This window comes from Haemaphysalis longicornis, unplaced genomic scaffold, assembly GCF_048455015.1.
Source record: "Haemaphysalis longicornis isolate Haplotype H1 unplaced genomic scaffold, Haemaphysalis longicornis Haplotype H1 scaffold_9, whole genome shotgun sequence".
Taxonomy (NCBI): Eukaryota; Metazoa; Arthropoda; class Arachnida; order Ixodida; family Ixodidae; genus Haemaphysalis; species Haemaphysalis longicornis.
Window position 1 is genome coordinate 36,910,064 of NW_027526460.1, and position 20,185 is coordinate 36,930,248.

Here is a 20,185-nt window from a genome sequence, read left to right on the forward strand (position 1 = left end):
AAAGTGCATATGTTGAGATCCCCCTCCGTCATAACGGACATCTACTACATGTTTTGAGCAGTAAAAATAGGCGAACACAAGAAAGAGGACAGGACAGGCGCTTCCAGCATTGCATCGGACATTGCTGTTTACTTGTTGGATTGCAGTACTTTGAGCTGCTAAGCTGAACATTGATTGAATAACGTTTGTGCCGTAGGCTTTACCCTAGCCCCCGCAAATATCTGCTGAGCAGCTACGACGCTTTTTCTGACAGGATTATCGAACGGAAATGTGTGGTCGTGCTGAAGACCGGTCTGGTGTTTCACCCTGCGAAGTGGTTTTATGGTTTACGATAAAAAATTTCAGTTAGTCTGATTTCCTAATTACGTATATTACTTCGCTTTTTATTTGCTTTAGATTTTGTGCAGGTGTACCCATCGCACAGGCATATGCAGCTTGCCGCGAAGCGTTGTACGTCAATTATATCAAACAATACTTGCTCGCTAGAAACGGTCATCATCATCATCATCATCATCAACCTACTCAGGTCCACTGCAGGACAAAGGCCTCTCCCATTGACCTCCAACCGCTCCTGTCCTGCGCTGCTCGAGTCCACTGTTGGCCACCGAATTTCTTTATTTCATCCCGTTTATCCGGTCCGTCTCTGAAGTCAAAAACATGTGACTAAAGTACCATGGTGACTCCAGAAGTATGGCTAATGCACGATCACAGATATCGTTGGAAAATATGGGCGTGTTTCACGGTGAAACAAAAACCGAAACTAGTTCGAACAACCCGAAATATAAACCACAATAACTCTATTCCGGCACACACTTGTTGCGAATTGCACGAAAGTATTTCCTAAAAAAAACATCCTTTACACAAACGTAGGTGCGCATGCATGAACTCTAAAGTCTTGGTCGTCGTCCATTACATCTCAAGATGGGTTTGCTTCATTTCGCGTTACTGCTGCAGTTGCCGGGGCCACCGCAGACCTCGCAGGGTATTTTTTTCTTGTTTCTGACTTTAAAAATAAAATATTGTATTACCGACTGCATAAACGAAGAAAACCATGTTTATTTGCACCCGTCTATGCAATGCACACAAAATCACAAGTTAAACAAATAAAATAAAGTGGTTGCTTGCTACTTAGTAACCAATTAACTCGGGTGTGTAATATTCTTACAATTCCAACTCGATTTTTTTTCTTGTCGTGTGCAATGTTCACAGTACTCTTCGTGGGCTCAACTATCACCAAGCAGCTCAATGATTGGCGAGAAAGGGAGAAAGTCACACATTTGTGTGAAGATTCGGCATGGAGCACAAAATAGTGTAACGGTATGGCTGGCTTTGCAAACATTGATATTAGAAATGCATTTATATCACAATATCATTTTAAACCATTTTATGAATAAAGCACTGCACTAGTGAACACGAAGTTTCGGCTTGGTTCCTGGTAATGACAGTCGCTTTTCCCGTCAAGTAAAAACAAGGCAACAGAATGATAAAGTACCATGTGTGCGAACCGCTTGTTTCCTCCAAACAAAAATTTCAGCTTTGGACTTCAATGGCCATTCTTTTACAGACATTTGCATATAAAGTTACCGTAGCCACACATTAAAATGAATCGTACAACTGGCTTGTCCCATAATAGTTACCGCTTTCATAAAGTACGTTTTCTCTGTAGTTAGCTAAATTTGGTAATTATATTTCGCGCGAACTTTTTCCTGCGTAGAAATAAAACAGTAGCCTTGTACTACCACTAATAAATTATTAGTTGCATTTGTTAAAAACACACAACTTCATTCTCGACAAGAGCTGCGGACGCTACAAACTGGCCCTAGGGAGCCCTGGCGTGGGTGAAAGCAACCGCCGGACGCAGGTGGCCGGAGTCAGGAGGTGAGGAGTCGGCCACTCGGAGAGCGCGCTGCCAACGGATGCTTCGGAGGAGACGAGTGGGCTTGGCGGTCGTTTCTTGAATGTTCGGAAAATGGGTAAAGTCGCGCGCTCTCCAGAAGAAGAAGCGGCCTGTCGGGAGCGCCAGCGAGAGTTGGCGCAGGCGGGAATCGATCTGCTGGCTTTGAGAAATTCTGTGAAGCTTAACGTTTCGATTAGGAAACAACAGGAAACTTCGCTGTAACGTCAGCGTTGGCGACGATAAGTCCGTGAATTGCAGCCAATTGTTTCTGTATTTTATATCAGAGCACGGGCGAACGATTCTGTCACTTACAGGGCCTGCATCTCACAAATGTGCAGCTTTTCCAAACACTCAAGTCTCCGCGCGCAAGAACGGTATCCAATAGCGAATGAACTCCGCTCAGGGCGTACCTTTTGGCGAGGCTCCTGGCGATTAGGTGGCTTAGTCCGCCGACGTTTACCGCACTAGGCCCATCCTTTGAAAAGTAGGGTTGTCTCAGGAACAATGCGGGAATCACCAACGTCCCGTTGGTGGTCACTTCGATCTCGGTGTACAGTGGATCGAAGTTCTCGTCGTCGGGTTTGATGACTTTGCGCCATTCAGTTGCCCCCTCTACCCAGCTGGAGAAGAAACTCAGATTGGACCACGGAACGTTCTTGTAGTAGTCGCCTACAACAGAAGGCAGGCCGAAAAGGATTTTCGCAGGCTTGGTGAAGGAGTCCAGCCACTGACTGCAAAGATGTAGAGAACAAAAGAAACACCAACGTAGATTTAAAACTGGTGGCTCGCGGCTGCTGTGTACATAGTATTAAACCATTTGCGGGCCACAGCCACTAAACCTTCGTGTGGCATTTCGTCGTCTGCGCGAAAGTGTCATCTTCCCTGCTGCCCCCGATCAACTGCGTCGACGTGAATGACAGTCATTGATAATTTAAGCCATCATAACTGATGCCGTCGTCTACGCCTAGTCATGTACAGTCAGTAACGCGTACAAACATCCCCTCCAACTTCGCAGAAGCACGAAGGAGGTAGCACGGGTAGCTGAATGCAAACCACCCTTTACGAGAAAAGTGTCAGAATACCGAAAACGGGCTCGTTCATCTCCCACCACGCACTTAGGAAAAGCACCCCCCTATCATGTTATTGCAGGCGATTAGTGATGAGGGGCGCTAACGTTACGTAAGCCCCTTTTCGCTGAACCCATCGCGGGGGGTTAGCGGCTAAGGCGTTGTGCTGCTGAGCACGAGGTAGCGGGATCGATTCCCGGCCGCGGCGGCCGCTTTTCTGATGGAGGCGAAAAGCAAAAAAGCCCGTGTGTGCGAGATTTCGGCGCACGTTAAAGATCCCCAGGTTGTCAAAATTAATCCGGAGCCCTCCACTACGGCGCGTCTCATCTCCTGAGTAGCGTCGGCGCGTTAAACCCTACAATCAATCAATAAATCCCTTTTCGTTGAAACGAAGGCTTGTTATTAAATATTAATATATTATAGCGGTAGTACCTGGCCATGCCCGGGTGGGCTACTACACGACCCGGTTGGGCTACTGTATACAAGTTACACAAATGGGGGGACTACTAACTCATGGGAAGTACCGTAAAAACCCGCGTATAATACGAGGTTTTTTTTCCAAATTTTACTATGTGAAATTTGTGCCTCGTATAATATGTGGATCCCAAAGTTTTCAGCCGAAAATTTGAACTTTCGGTTTCAGCGGAGGGTGCGCCACATTGCGGTGGCGTAAGCTGGCTGCTGCTTCTCTCAGCCGGCGCCATTTTGATTGTTTTAACCACGCGAAGGATCTCGGCACGTTCACCGCAAGTCTATCACGATGTCGGGTGCACGAAAACAGTATTCGGCTGCAATTAAAAGAAAAGTTATTTTATGTGCCGAGACCATCAGGAATTGCGCCGCAGGACGGCAGTTCGGCGTCACCGAAGGCAGCATTCGTGAGTGGAGAAAGCAACTGGTGCTTGACTGGATAAAGTCTGTGTGGTGTCGGCGGCCTGGAGCACTCTTGGGGATTCCCGTCAGTGCTCGTGTTGGACGCAATTCGCTGCCACCTGGCCGATTCCGTGAAGAAGCTGTTGCGCGAACCCCGCACCAAACTCATTGTCATGCCAGGAGGAATGACATCCCAGCTGCAACCGCTAGACGTTTCCATCAACAAGCCTTTCAAAGACTGCATCAGGTCCTGCTACCAAGAGTGGATGAGGCCAGGAGACCCGTAAGTTACAGCTACCGAATGGCTGACGCGGGTTTCTCCAGCGGTGCTTTGTGGCTGGATCGCGGATGCGTGGGCCAGCATCCCAGAGGAGCTCGTCAGTCGCTCTTTTAAGAAATGCGGCATTGCGAACGCCCTTGATGACACTGAGGACCACTTTCTGTGGGAAGACATTTCCGACAAGGCGGCTTCAGGAGACAGCGGCAGCGAACCTGATGATGACTAAACGAAAGTCGGGAGACAGTGCCAGCGAAAACTGACAATGACTGAACGGTAACTGCAGTGCAAATAAATGGTTTCTGTGCTCTTTACCTCGCATTATATGCGGATGCAAACTTTTTTTCTGATTTTGCTGTCCCCGAATTACACCTCGTATTATAAGCGGGTCCGTATTATACGCGGGTTTTTACGGTATTATGTGGTAGGTGGGAAGAATACCCATCATTCATATTTATAACACAAAACGGGCCATCTCCACTAACGTGAAACCTGGGGAAGGGAGAAACATGCAGTGTATAAGTGTATTCAAAGATTCTGTCTCTCTCCTGCCACACGGCGCGCGCTGATTGGACGCCGGAGAAGCGCCGGAGGAAGGAACAATCGCTCGCTTGCTGAGGTGGTGGCGCCCTCTCTTGCGTTGAACCGGCTTTGAGCAATTTGCATGTCCCATCTGCCCCAGTTTGGGGTAGTGGCAGGGTCAACACGAGCACAGTGCAATGCCCGTGCCACGCCCTGGAGAATCGTCCTCGGGGGTCAACGAGACCCCGGCACCAGGGAAGTATGCCTTTCCTTACTTCGACCGACCACCCGACGCTATCAAGCCTAGCATCAAGAGCCGGTGGGCATTCGAGTGCAACACAAATTATAACCCGTCTACAAACTGGTTCTCCTTGTGTTTGACGATCGCTGAAGGGGACAGGGAGCGTTTTACAATTCTTGAAATCGTGTTAATTTATTTTGAACCGGTTTTATTCATAAAACACTTTTCTCTTAGCACGCGTTGCGTTCAAGCGCGAGTGTCCCGGGCTTTTAGTACCCTGACTATAGGAGACGACGACAAAAGACGCCGACAGCCCGAGCCCCTAGGTGATTCGCCTCTAATAACACGGGTTCCTACGGGAGGCGTGTGGTGGCAAAAATTTCCAACAGATGGCGACCGCCATACTATGCGGTAAAATTGATCTGCTTTACACTTCGAGAGGAGAGAAATTTTTAAAAAATCCCGCTTGATGTTTATACGTTTCACCCTCAAATAGGTTTCTGGACATATTTATGGGCAGCATGTATAAGAAAAAACAAAATGGATATATCGACGGGCTCTATAGTTTTTGAGAAATACGTAAAAACAGGTCATTTAACGAACATCCCGATTCCCCTAATTACATGTGTGTTATGAGAACATCTTCTAAAACAGTTCTTACAGATTCGTATTGGTTATTTATATCAATAAAAATTTCGTAGATATCTCACGGGCCTGCGATAAAAAGAAAAAAAAGTGTAAGAATCTTTTAGCGCTTCTCGCTTTCTCAGTGGTGTATTTTTGATAAAATTCAGCAATATTTAGCCCCTAGACCATAACAGGAATGTTCTCCTCAAATTTAAAGTTTTTACAACCTGCAATTTCCTTTGGCGTTCACAGCAAGTGTTAAGCCTTTTCAGCCCGTCATGGATCGAAATTTCAAAAAAATCGTTTCAGTATTTTACCGGCGCCGCAGGGCGATATCCCTAAAATTGGTTTTCTGCATTTGTATGAGTAGCATAAGTTAGCGAAAAGCAATTGGATAGCTGAGTCAGTGAAGGATTTATTAGAGAATCTTTAGGAACACCCATCTTGTTCCGAATTGCGGGATCGTCCCACTAGTGTTGGTTAGGGTGAAACCCTACAACCACTTTTTAGGTAGTCTTAAGGGCTACACGTACGACCAAAAAGTACTTGATTATGTGAACGGGGGAACGAGAAAACCCCGAATTTTCGAAAACACAATTTCCCTCTTTTCCGGTTAGGAATACAATTTCCAAAAATATCGCCTCAGCGAGCCACTACACGATGCCACAAATAGACTCCCGAAATTTCAAGTTTCTAGGTCTGGAAGCTTTCGCAGGGCGTTGACGAGTGAGTGAGTGAGTGTGTCAGTCAGTCAGTCAGTCGGGCACTTATCTTTATGGGTATAGATGTATAAATGGCACAAGCGGTGTATATTCCAGACGTGGTAGTGCTAGGGAATTCCCGGGTGTGCCAGCATAACGCGTTTAACGCTTATTGAATAATACATAAATAATCCGCCTCTTTCAAAACGCTACTGCGCATGCGCGTGGCCCTGGTGGAGAAGGCCCGATACAGTTTGGCAGGGATCAGTCTGCCAATCTGCCATACGAGGACAAAGTTGAAGCAGGCAGAAGTCAACGCTGCTTACTGTCCGCTGAGGCAGGCGGAGATCGCGGCCGTCATTTCGGTCACAGCTTTTTGTGTTTCCTGATCTACTTGAATCCCCATTGAGGCAAGCACGGGCTCGAAAATGTGCGAGGTCATGCGCATACAATCCAACCGGAACTGGTCCTGGTCCGGCGCCCGGTTGTACCCCGTGCTCCTGGGTAAAGGCGTTCTCACTTTAGGTACAGGTGTACTTCCTGTTGAAGGGGCCCTGCAACGCTGCCGACAAACGTCTTCATCCTTGCCTTCGTGCCCGGAAGCACTGCGAAAGCCTGCGTGATTGGCTCACCGCTGTGATATACTGCTTTCATGTCGCTGCGATTGTCTTCAAAGCAGCTACCGAATGCGTTCATTGCTGCACCTGAATTGCAAGTTATCTGACGTGAGCAGAGAAGTAATTCGTGGCTGAGGTAATTTGTAATCCGCTATTCTAAATAAATACTGCGTGCTCTTGTCGACTGCGTTCTGAAAGCATACCAGATTTAGAAAGAAAATTAGAAGTAGTGTTGCAGGGTCCGTGATCATGTTAGTTATTCATGCTAAAATAGCGCGGATTTCAAAAATGGTCGCACAAAACAGCCCTATCGCACTCGTTTAAAAATGACGTTCTGATGAGGCGATACGTCAGGGACAAAATAAAGCAATCCTAAAATCAAAATATTACGCCCAAATGATATATCCCGCATGCACAGCAAACTGAGTGTTTAAATCTGCCGGCGTTGGCTTGAGATATTAACGATCTAGTAACGGTACACCGAAGAGCAGAAATACGGTACATTAACCATATAATAATCACTCATAATAATAATCAATAACTTATAATGATAACCTCTTTTTAAGGGGAATTACAGTTAAAACTTCATATAACGAAGTCACAGGGAACCGCGAATTATTTCGTTAAATTTAAAACTTCGTAAAATCGGGGCTGTCATTTTACACGCAGTTCACGCAATAAATTCGACGGCTAAAGGGAGCCCATTCCAGCAGCTACCATGACACCGTTATTGCGGCAGCCGCGGCACTCGCCTGCCCATAATTTAGCTACCAGCTTGAAGTCCGCGGTGAAAATAAGCCAGTCGGGCCTTGCCCTAATTCGTCGCACGTCAGCAGACGCGTCAAACAGAGCACTTTTTGTTGTACTACTTCCCCGCTGAGCGGACCGTTCTTGGCTCTCATATCCTCGAGATCACGTAAACAGGGCTTCCTCCACCCTCTCGTACGGGGTGGCCTTGAGATTACCTCGACGCAATTCCAGACGAAGTGGCGCGGATGATGGCGTCCTTTTCTTTCAAGATTGTGGAAAGCGCGCTGGCCGGGACGCCCTGGTCTGCGGCAACGGGACTGCTGAGTTTATCTCGAAGAACGCCGTAAAAAAAAAAAAAAAAAAAAAAAAAACACTAGTTCTTTTTTTCTGACGTGGTGCAGTAATCCTCGCAGCGTTCTGACGAAATGCATTCGAAATTGTTCCTTTTTTAAATGCGTCTGTCTCTCGAAATACTTCGTTAATAAATAGGGAATGGCGCTGAATCTATTTCGTTAGTTAGAGATCATAAAAGCATGGAGCCGTATAGGCACCGGCGGGGGAACTCGAATTCCTTCGTTAGATCGGGAAATTCGTAAGATCGGGTTTCGTTAGATCGAATTTTGACTGTATTATTACGGTACTTCAGCCTTTTGTTGCTGGCAACTGCCAGTCACGAAACATCATCATCATCATCATCATCATCAGCCTGCTCAGGCACACTGACCTCCAACCGCTCCTCTCCAGCGCTGCTCGGGTCCATAGTTTACCCTCGAAGTTTCGTATTTCATACCTCCATCGGGTTAATGGCCTCCCCCTTCTTCTACACCCATCTCTTGGTATCCACTCTCGTCACCATAATTGCCCATCAGTTGTCGATTCGCCTCACTACATGCCATGCTCAAGTCCATTTCTTTTTCTTTATTTGAACTATGGTATCGTCACATGTGGTTTGTTCTCTGATCCATGTAGTTCTTTTCTTGTCATTGAGTGTTATTTTTAACATTATTCGTTCCATAGCCCGTTGAGCCGACCTATGTTTGCATTCTAGTTGCTTAGTAAGGCGCCAAGATTCAGTTCCGTTTGTCATCACCGCCAGTATGCACCGGTTGTAGATTTTTTCTTTGCAAGAGGCAGAGGTAGCTTACTTTTCATTATTTGGGAGTGCTTGCCGACTGCTACCCAACCCATACCTATTCTGCGCCGGATTCCTCTCTCGTGGTTGGGGTCAGCACTGGCCATCTGTGCGAGGTCGTTATATCCTTCTACTTTTTCTGGCGTTTCGTTTTCTACGCTGAAGAGGACGCTTTTGGCATGCTTATTCCGCGTTACTTTAGAATTATTCATATTCATTTTTTTGTCCCATGACAGTGCTTCCTGATTGTAGTTCCTCAAGCATTGTTTGCAGATGTTCTGCAGTCTCACTCAGCAAGACCATGTCGTCCGCAAGCCTCAAATGGCTCACGCCTTCACCGTTTATCCTTAATACTATGTTTCCCCAAGTCAGCTTACTAAATACCCCCTCCTTCCTAAAGAATAAATATCATAATTTTCCTTCCTAAAGAATAAATGTCAGCTGAGACCAGCTGGTACCAGCTCGAGGGTTACCAGTCGGAGTTATTAACTCTAAACGGTAAACATAAACAAGCGTCAAGCGTGGCGGGTATCCCGTGTATACTGCGAGAAAAGAAGGTATCGATCAGATAGATGTTCGGTGCGTGAAACTCGGGTTAATTTTAAAGCGACACTAAAGGCTGAAGGAATTTTTTTTAACTGATAGGTCATACGTTTCGTACCGCTATCAGCTTTTGTTCGACGAGCAACAGTGCGTTATTTCCCGAGAAATCAGCAAAGAAAGCTGGAATTTCCCTCTCCCATTTCCCTTTCATTTTTTCGTGGCGTAGAGATCGCGGGTCGCTTAACCACCTGCAGGGCAACTTCTTCCTTTTACCGCTTCTTGCCGGAGATATTGCATGCAGAAGCTCGGGCGTTCATCGCGGTAGGTTGTTGAATTCGCTAAAAGCGCACTAATGCTAGTCAAAACGGAACTGAAAGCATGATATGGCCGACTCTGAAGCGCGAGGGAAGCAGGGAGTCTCGCAATGTATAAGAGCTGCAGTCTGTGTTGGTAAATTAGGTCAGCTCAAGGAAAGTTTTGATTTACATTTATTCCCCGTTGTCAACCACTTACGAAACCTTTATTTGAGGAAAACGTTTATAGATGCTTCTCTAATGAGCTTTCGCCGTTCCCAATTCCTGTGACGTCACAAAACGTAGTACCCGGGCGTCGTCGCTTGCTTTCACGTTCCTGGCGTTTTCTGCCTTATTAAACAACTGCTAGTTGCGACAATACTGTATTTAGATTCTCGGCACCGTAATATACCGATACAGAACAACTTGTTTCCACCCTCTGGGGTCCCTTTAAAACCGCATCCATTGCTCATCGGAACTCCCCTGCCAAGGAAGCGATGGGCGCGCATTAACGTGCGTCCGCAACGATTCCGAAACAACTCCAACAACACCGAAACGTCGTTACCGTAATCGCGTGTCTATTCGTCACTTGTCCGCGCCGTTAATTGGCCCGTTTCGGTCACGTGGTCGGTGGCGACCACTTTCCGTCCAAACTGCTCGGTTCTCCTCGTAAGCGGCGTCAGGGATCGTGCAGACGTCGGATACCATCACCTTTATAATTGCAGGATGCTGTGCTTTTCGCTGCAGCAACAGAAGTGAGTGTGGAAAGGCACTCTTTGTGATTCCAAGCGGCAAGGTAGACGCGAATCGACGTGCGATATGGATACACAGGATTCGACGGGACAAATTTGTCCCCACAGGAGCTACCGAACTATGCGAGGGCTTTACAGAAGGCTTTACAATTGTTTCCTTTTGTGTTTACATCGCGTTGGACCAATATGGGTGTTGCTGACGAAACGGGCGGGTGAAGCGTTCAAAGGCGCGAACGTTACGTGTTGCACGGAGTTGATTACGCAGCTTACGCCAGGTCTGCTCGAGGCGCAGCAAAGAACTTCGCACCCATTTTACTTGTATTGGTACGCTCCATTCGACCCCTTTCCTTTTTAATAGCAGAACTGTTTAGGCCGACCAGAAAAACCCGAGCGCACGTGAGCGCGTGGTCCGCGGCGACCGCCCGGGGTCGTCCAGGCTTGCGCGTGGGCTTACGCCACATGAGAAGCTCCAACCTTCGTCATCGTCGTCGTGTAGCGACCGGCGCGCCACGGGTCCGCCGCGCCGAAGACGATGACGACGAACCTGTCAAACCATCCCCTCACAATCCACACGTGGAGACGGCCACCGGTCCAGCTGACGAAGAAGTGGAGGTCTACCGAGGCGACGACGCGCTACACGAGGATTTGTCCTACGCGGCTGTGCCGTCTGAAGACGACGACGAAAAGGATGACGGCTACTGCTACTGAATAAAACACTGTGCATACTTTAATGGTGTTTGCTTTACAGTGCTGTCACATCGGCTTTGCACTGCTGTGGTCCGGCTGCTCCTTCTCTTTCGGGATCCGCTGTGAGTGTGGGGAGAAGCTAAGTCGACCCCCAGCTCTGCTGTTCCTCCAGCCCTGCACCCCTGTGGTGCAAGCTGCCCAATCTTTTTCGTGTTCTGAGCGTACAAGTACTTGTGAAAAGAAAAAAAATGCAAGCGCATGATGTTGCGGAGAGTGTACTTCTTTAATGGGAACTTCTAAATGCCAGTACGCTAAACCTCAGGGGCTGCATGATGAACAGGGCTGTGCACTCGAAGGTCGACGGAGCATATGCCCCTTAAAAATACCATTGAGTCAATTCCCTCTCGCAACTATTTTACAAAACGCGCTGGGTAAATCAGAACACTGAATGCATTTTGCAGCCGTTGCTGACAGAAATTTTGCTTAATGTTTAAATCTAATACTCCAAAAAAGCCATGAGGATTCCGCAGGAGGACGACAGACGTAGGTAAGACAACAAAACCAGCGCTAGTCCTCTTGTCTTCCCTATATGTGTCGTCTTTCTGCGCAATCCTCATGGCTTTTCAAATATCAGACCAAGTAGCCAGTCAACAAGGCATGCCAGGAAATGAGAGCGCACACGCACTCGCCCGACCGTTAAACCACCGGGCGCCTGAGCATGCACTTCCACATTCAAGTGAACGTAGGGCGCAACCAGGACCTCAAGAACCAGTTGACACCAGGGATCTGCTACGGACAGCCCGTCAAAACAGACAAAAGTACCCAACACCACACAAAACACTCACTCGTCGGGAATCCGCTGTACTAAGGCAAATTCTGACAAACACGCTATCTACTGTACACCTAACACACCGATTCCAACGATTATCGGGTACCCCCAAGTGTCCTAACTGCGGGGACTACCTTAGCATCTATCACACTCTCTGGACATGTACACAGAACCCTAACCTTCCCCCCATACCCAATCCTACCCCCACTTCATGGGAAAGAAGGCTGGCCGACTCTAGCGCGGAAGTGCAAAGAACACTTGATGATGATGATGATGATGATTCCTATTGGTTTCCCCTTTGAAGCGGGGTGATGACATGGCATCTTACCAAAAAGGACTAATATAACCATGTTTTACACTCTTGGTTTAATACTAGCGCTGCTTATGGCAGGCCCTAAAGCTTATTAGGCCCGAAATACTTTCTTTTCCCTGTTACAGGTGGTAACTGTCCTAGGCAATATTCCCCTCTCTGCTTTTCATCCACCAGCATTCTAATCTTCTTTTCGTCCCCTCGACAGCCTTGAAGTTAACTTCCTCACTGATACCCTCCCATACAAAAATGCCTTATGGGCGTCTATTGAAAAATGTATGGTGAGCTATGGCCGCCTATGGGTCTCTATGGTCACCCATAAAAAGGCATAAATTAGGCTATAGCCAGCTATTGAAGTTTTTATAGATCCTGCACTAAAGACTGTAAACCATACAATTCTCTTTAGACGATTATAGAACATCCTAATTTGTTTAGTCTATAGAGTCACAGCTATTCAGGTAACTGTAGCCAGCTAAAGAAAGATGTATGGCTTTAGTTCTATAGACCAGCCGCGGCAAAGCTCTTTTGGCTGGCTATAGACCATTTTTTAGCTTGAAGTCTACAGACTCAAAACCATTCAGCTGTCTTTTGCCAGCTATTGAAAAGAGTTCGTCCTAAAGCTATAGAGAGAAAGCCATAAAAGCTCATTCGGCTGGCTATAGGCCGTTGTTTCGCTCTAAGTCTACAGACTTCAAGCCATTGAGCTGTCTTTTGCCAGCTATTGAAAAGAGTTCGTCCTAAAGCCATAATAGAGAGAAAGTCATAAAAGCTCATTTGACTGGCTATGGGCCGTTGTTTAGCTCTAAGTCTACAAACTTGGAACCATACGGATGTCTTCTGCCAGCTATTGGAGAGAATTTGCTTTAAAGCTAAAGTGAGGCAGCCATAAAAGCTTCTGCTGCTGGGTAGAGTACAATATATAACTGTAAACCTTTAGATGTGTGATAATTAAGCAACATTTTGCCGGCATTAAGAAAGCGTTTGGCGCAGAACTGACAAGCCTGCATCCATAAAGACTTCTTTAACTAACTACATAGTAACATACGGCTCCAAGTTTCCAGCCGCTAATCGAAAAGTGTTCGCCTATAAAGGTATAATTCGAGCAACCATTAAATCCTATTCTGCTGGTTTCAATATGACTTATGACACGAAATTCATATACTCATGATTTACCTAGCTACATCTACAACACAGATTGGATAACGATGATGAGGTTGATCGGCCGGTTATATGAACGTATTTGTTCAATAAGGTTATGTACTTATTATACCAACAATACGGGAAAAGTACAATTAAAAGAAACTACTGATTAACGCTCAAATTCAGGTTGCAACTTTGAATACTGCACGTCCGCAAAGCTTGCAAATGAACGTTGACCGAAAGACGTATAATTTCGTAGAATTATTCCTCTGTGGCCCTTCGCTGCCGCCATCAAGTGAAAAAGCGGGCTTCTCTGAAAACGGCCCTCACAGCGTCGAAGCAGATTGGAAATAACTTTCGCGGCCCAGGGTACGCTCTCTCAGAAATATGGTGGAAGCTGCGAACAACCGCATTCTTTCTCCCGCGGACCCCACTTTCAGATTAGTCATTGAGAAAGGGGGAGAGCGACCCACGCCGGGCGAAGGAGGCGCGGTGAAGAAATTCTGGGAAGCGATGAAAGGGTAGAGGGGACACCCCTGCTTCCTGTTTTATTTTCTTTTGTTTGTTTGACATACTGGTTTTGGCTATGGGTACCGAAGGACACGGCCGTGCGGCCCGCGCTGTGTTAGTATTCCTGCGCGCAGCAATGCTAGTGACAGACAATGTTCCCTGAGTACTGAGAACAGATACAACTTTTTTCGGATGAAGAAAACAAAACGTTAAGTGATCTTGTACTTACCAAAAAAAAATTACCAGCAAACAAGTTAGAAAAAGATCAAAAGATGGGCATGTATCTCCGCACTATTTGCTATCGCGATGGACCTGCTTATACCTGGATGTACTCAGTCAGCCACATTTCGTCTCCTTGTTCATGTGCGCGGGCATGGCACATGTTGACTGGTGCTGGGAATTTCGACTCGACGGCAATGTGCTCGTGTAGATGGTGTGATGCCAAGCAAATGTGTCGCTTTTTGGTGTCGTGAATTTCGGTGTTTACGGTGACAGTGTTACGATTAATTCAACATCAACTTCAAGTCATGCGAAAATGGATACCTGCGATACTGTGACAGGAATTTCATCGTACGCAAAACTCTAGGGTGAGTGATCTTACGAACTGAAGAGACTCTATAGTGCGAGAAATGCAGGACTTTTTTTGGTGTTCACGAATACTTTTCTAAACTACCCTGCACCACATGGGCACTGCAACGTAGACAGAAGTGAAGATTTGGCCGCGGTGATGTGACAAAAATAATTTTTTCGCGAACTGAGAAAACTTACTAGGAACTAATTGAGTGAACTTGGAAAAACGTTTTTTTTTATCATTGCATTGTGTGCGACCATCTTCATTGTTTTATTGAGAGTGCATTTCCATTTTAGCCACCGAACTTGCAGCTGTGTACGTTGAGTACTGAGTGTAATGAACGACTTCTGAGTGCTTTCTTTTCTATGGACTACCCAGCACCTGTAGGTATTTGTGTCTCGGCGGACGTTCGCGGGGAATGTGCCGCGTAGTGTGGCTGTCGAGCGAGTCACTTAAGCGTGAGCCAGGGTGTTGGAATGCGTGTGCTGTGTTTTTCGATCGGCGTATGTGAACAACTGTTTACTGGTGGTGAAGTAGCGTAGATAGTAGCCATTTATGTGATGAATGGAATGAATAAACCCATTGATTTTGCTTTCCTTGAATGCCTGTGTTTGAGCCTTTTGTGAATGAAAACTGGCGAAGTGTTTGCAATCACAACCTCGCGCTCCCCCTATATCGCTGGAGTGTTCACGGAGAATATATTACAGAATGCACCTAAGTGCCGCAGGACAAGTTCTAGAGATCTGCAAGGCTCTATGCCGGCATGGCAGCGTGCTAATAATTTCTCAGCGGCTGCTGCTGTCGCTGTGTTTCAAGTAGTGTTGATTCTCTTCTGGCTGCAGCTCATGCAAAAATATTGTATGGTCGGCTATTGACAAACCTTCTTATGGTTGTCTTTAGCTATTTGGCCCAATTATCTTTAGACATTTCTATGGCTGTCTTTAGCCATTCCTATCGACATTCCTATGGGTGTCTTTAGATTCTTCTATAGCCATAGCGATATCCAAAGAAGACCTAAGACAGCCATAGAACCGGCTATAGAAGCAGCTAAAGACACCCATAGGGATTTCAATACGAATAGCTAAAGACAACCATACAACCGGCTATAGAAGAACCTAAAGACACCCATAGGAATGTCGATAAGAATAGCTAAAGACAGCCGTAGAACCGGTTATAGAAGAAGCTAAAGACACCCATAGGAATGGCGATACGAATCGCTAAAGACAGCCATAGAAAAGTCTAAAGATTATTGGGCCAAATAGCTAAAGACGACCATAAAAAGGATTTTCTATAGCCGACCATTCAATATTTTTGTATGGGCTTAAATACTAGGGCTTCTGAAAGCCCAATATTCCCTTCATTGGGAATATTCCCAATATTCCCACTTATTGAACGCGCAGAGAAGGCCCTGTCGGCTATCCCGGGAGCTCCGGACTAGGGGATCCTTGCAAAAATAAAGTTTTCTTCTTCTTGCCAATACTCTCATGAATTCTAGCTGAGGTGGAGTCCCCTTGGAGTTCGAATTCACGAGCTGTTTATTATATATAAGCTGGGGCATGCATACTGCGATGCACTGTAAGCAAACCGTGCATACGCTCCGTTTGCGGATGGGAAATGCAGGCGGCCCTTCTACGCCTCCCCTCATGATTCTTTTGTTAAGGGATGTGGGGATAGTCGAGGTTATATAGCTTGGATTGAGGCTAACTGAGGCTGCCTATGCTGGATATATCTTTTTCTTTAGTTTTAAACATTAAAATTGATTTTTAAGTTAGATTGTTATACTTAGTCTCCTTACTTTTTCCCATTTTTGTGAGCACCCTTTTCGCCCAGAAACCCTGAAAGGAATTCAGTGGCCCCACCATGGCGCTTACTCGTAACGAAAATGTTCGATGATATGCTCCCTATATGTATACACACCACTGCACGTTTGAAAACTGTCCCGGTAAAAATTGTTGGACTTAAAATTATTCGCTAATATCGACCAGTTTGTGGTGAAGATGATCTTCACCGAAACAGTGCGCGCAATTTTAAGCGCTCGAGAAACCAATAGCGCTTAACCCTACGGCGCATGCAGTCCCGGTGACGTTACGGCGCCCGGGAAAGCGTGTTACTTGCCCTTAGTGTTATTATCGTTTCCGTGCAACAACATGTTTTGTAGCCTGTTTTTTATTTGGTTAGGAAATTACAGAATTCCCAAATAACATCCCGAAAAGGGATTATCCGCCAGCCGCAGAAAAGTTATCACACGTCCGAGCGGCGCTTTTGGCAACACCACCCCAATGTTGCCCGCGCGCCGCCCGAACACTTCGTTAGCGGTATTTAGTTAGTTGCAGTGACTGCACCGGCGGAGACGAGTGCCATCGAGTGGTTTTGAAATAGTTGGGCGCCCGGACGCGCGTGCTCTCAGCGGCGCATTCGGCCAGGGAACAGCAGCAGCAAGCAGCCCCTCGAAAGATTGGAAGGGAGGCGAATAAATTTTCGCTGTAACATACCTGCTTGGTTTTGCACTATTTTTTTGGCTGAGGAACGGCAGCTCCCAACCTCTCTCGCTATACGCCTCGAGCGCGGCCTGTAGGGGCGCCACTGAAATCCCCCTAGCGGTCCGTTTCGAAAGCAGCCGCGGGAGTCGCCAGCCCGCTCCCCATTGTCACCGTTGCTTTCGGGGCCCGTTCACGACTGAGATTTACCGTTTGTAGGCGTTGGAAATACATATTTATGTGGAGCAGTCACTCTGTTCGCAAATGTGGTGTATTTACGAGTGTGGAAATATGTGTGACGCGATCTTAGTCTGGTACATTCGGTCTGTACAAGCGCCAGGTGTGCATCACAGGTCGGCGTCGCGAAACCGGGATATGCATATGGAGATGATTGTGATGCCACTGCCCTGAAATTTACCAACAGTGTCTCCGTAAGCATAATATCCCCAGATGGTCATGCCATGACTATACACTACGATATAAATCAGTTTTGTGCGCTTATATAAACTAGTGGAGCGCTCATACCTGACAGCACGCCAGTTATGCTTGCCAATATCATACCCGAGATATAGATCACTACCCTGGACATTAATTTCGCGAACATTCTACGAAATAAATACGATGGATAATCCAACATTATACCCGGGATTAGCGCACGACAAAAAAAAAAAAAAATTCTGGGGCATCCTGAGCGCCCGCAAACATTCATATATGTTACATATATCCACCCTGAGCAGGCCGGAGAGGGCTTCTACAGTATAATACCCGTTCGCGACTAAACGTTTCTTCGAAGCATAGTTATGGGTCTATTCGTTTCACCTGCACCACGTGAACCAGTTCGGGCGGTGCGGCACTTCGCCGTTCGTTTCAGTGGTGCAGCTCGCGGCACCTGAACCGCGCCGTTCGATTCACCGGTGGTGCCGGCGGGTGCAGGACGAGTTCACGGCTTTGCCTGCACTCCCCGCCGAGGAGGTGCAGAACCAGACGAAAAAAGTGCGGGGCTGGTTCCGCTTATGGCGGAACCCACTTTGCACCGCTGTGAACTGGTTCAAGAGGTGCAGGCTGAATCGAATAGACCCTATATGACGCAGGGAGCCTGCAGAACGAGTAGCTTGTGTGTGTGATTACTAAAACGTTCTTTCCTTGATTTCGCTCCGCAATCGTACAGAACGATACGTAAGCGTCCCCCTCCCCTCCCCCCCTCCCCATGTCTTGCGAAATAGCAGTGCATTTGGCACACTAGTTGGTCTCGTAAGTCCTAGCTACCCCGCTTAACTTTATACGAACGCCATCAGCATTTCAGAAGCTGCACTGAGTTGTTTTTTTTTTTTTCATTTCTGTACGAGCTATGTTGTTTCTTCCGGACTTGCAGACCATTAATTTTTCAGTGGTTTAATTCACTTTTCTTGGTTCTTGCTATAAGGCATGAGTTCACATCTTTCACGACGCAGGGCCTTGGAATATACTTAACATTTTTGCGTGGCTTATATTCTTATAAACGGCACAAGTTATTATCAGGTATTCGGAAATCGCATCCCCTAAATATATTTTTTTACGACGCATATATTCGTAATGAGGCCGCATTTGTTGTCCGCGCTACAAAACAAAACACACCTCTCACTGTGCCAGTATCAGGTTTAAATGAGGCGACAAAAAAATTCACTTCTCCCGGACGTATTCGGAGGTGACAGTGGTGGTATGCTGCTGCCGTCGCCGACGGCCGTAACAGCGGCCGAGAAGGACGCAGAGCCGCGTTCCCGGATAGCTATTGTTGGTGTTTGAGCACCCTACCAAGACGCACCGGCTTTTGAAGTGACCAAAACGTACTGTTTACTTACAGACGTCACAATATAAAAAGTTTTTTAGCGCTTGGAAGGGCAAAAAGAAGCGAAAGAGAACCAAAACACTGCATGAGCCCCTATGGGCCCCGCAGCGCTAATCCCGTCAACTCCGCGGAGAAGCGGCGGCAGGCGGCGCAGCGATCGCAAAGCTCGAGGCGTATAAAGACTACCCGCAGCGTGCAGCTATCCTCGGTATTCAATGGCGTGGAATGTATGCAGTCAACCAAGTGTGCGCCGCCATATCTGTGGCCAAGCGTCTGTTGCTAGGCGACGTTGCGCGCACGGCTCGCAGATCAGGCACGCCTCATCATCTCCTCCATGCAACCGTGTGAGTGCGCCCGTGGCCTCCGCGATTTGCTGCCGGCGGCGCGCCGCCGGTAGCCGATCGCGAAGTCCACGGTGCGCCGTCACTCATTACGTCGGGCTCCGTGGGATGGCGGCACTTGTCCGTGCTAAGCACGACTGTGAAACACATGACTGTGCTTCACGTTAGGAACTCTTTGCCGAACACAAAGTATTGCGTCGAGTTGACTGTGAGTGCGATTAATAACATCCCTGTTGGCGCCACAGTTTAAAATCGGATTGGAACGTAGCAGGTGACGCACGCCGGTGCCTTTTTTAAATGCAGAGCATTGCAGTAACTCACGATGTCACCCGCGTTGACGTCCGTAGTCCGCACCGCACCCCTCCCTACTATATATAAAAAAAAAAACACTATCCGGCGCCCGGTTTCGATCCCTCGACCCCGCGGGCGGAACGCAATGTACATTGTACTCTACCCACTGCGCCACAAAACCGACACAGAATGGAACGCTCCGAACGCGCCTTATATCGTTGACTCATTCAAATTACTGCTGACGAGCGCTCTCTCGTCAGCAGTTGCCACAAGTGCAACAACATTAACGTAACGCAAACTACTTAACGTCGTGCGCCCCCGGAAATGCTCTGCATTTGATCGTGCCCCTCGCGAGGGGGATGTTTCACGGCGTCTTTTCTGGAAGATTACCACGGAGAAAATAAAAGCTTACAAATAATTAAGATTACTAACAACCACGATGATGAGGGCAATAATGATGACGATGGGTTTTGTAGCGCGAGCTACACTGGCCGTGGTTGAGCAGTTTCGCGTGGCTCCTGGAGAGCTGTGCTGCGCATGCGCGAGGAGCAGTGACGTCTCACAGGGCACAGCTGGCGCGCCGGAGCCGCCGCCGTATGGTGGCTAGAACTCCTAGCGACCATAGCCGCCGCCGCGACTGGATTGGGTTAAATTGAATTGGATTAAATTGAATTGGATTAGATTGGATTGAAAATCGTTTCAGCAGCAGTAAGCATGATAATCAGCTAAACATATATCGACAACCACGAAACCTAAGAATAACCAGCTGAACCTTAGCTCACGCTACATATATCCTGGCGTAGCTAAGCCACTGCTAGCTAAGCTAGCTAGCTAAGCCACTGCTAACTTAGCTAAGCCACTGCTAATTTTCTTTTTTCCTGGGCCCGTCTCTCGGTAGCCAGACTTATCCTG

General features: G+C 47.2%; 1 protein-coding gene across 1 annotated transcript in view; it reads right to left on the minus strand.

The window, feature by feature from the left end:
* LOC144153143 (uncharacterized) overlaps positions 1-20,185 on the minus strand; it is a 90,562-nt gene that overhangs the window by 10,829 nt on the left and 59,548 nt on the right. Inside the window, exon 5 of the mRNA XM_077684794.1 lies at positions 2,419-2,628. Within this exon, the coding sequence (XP_077540920.1) occupies positions 2,419-2,628 (210 nt within the window). The remainder of the gene's footprint in view (positions 1-2,418; positions 2,629-20,185) is intronic.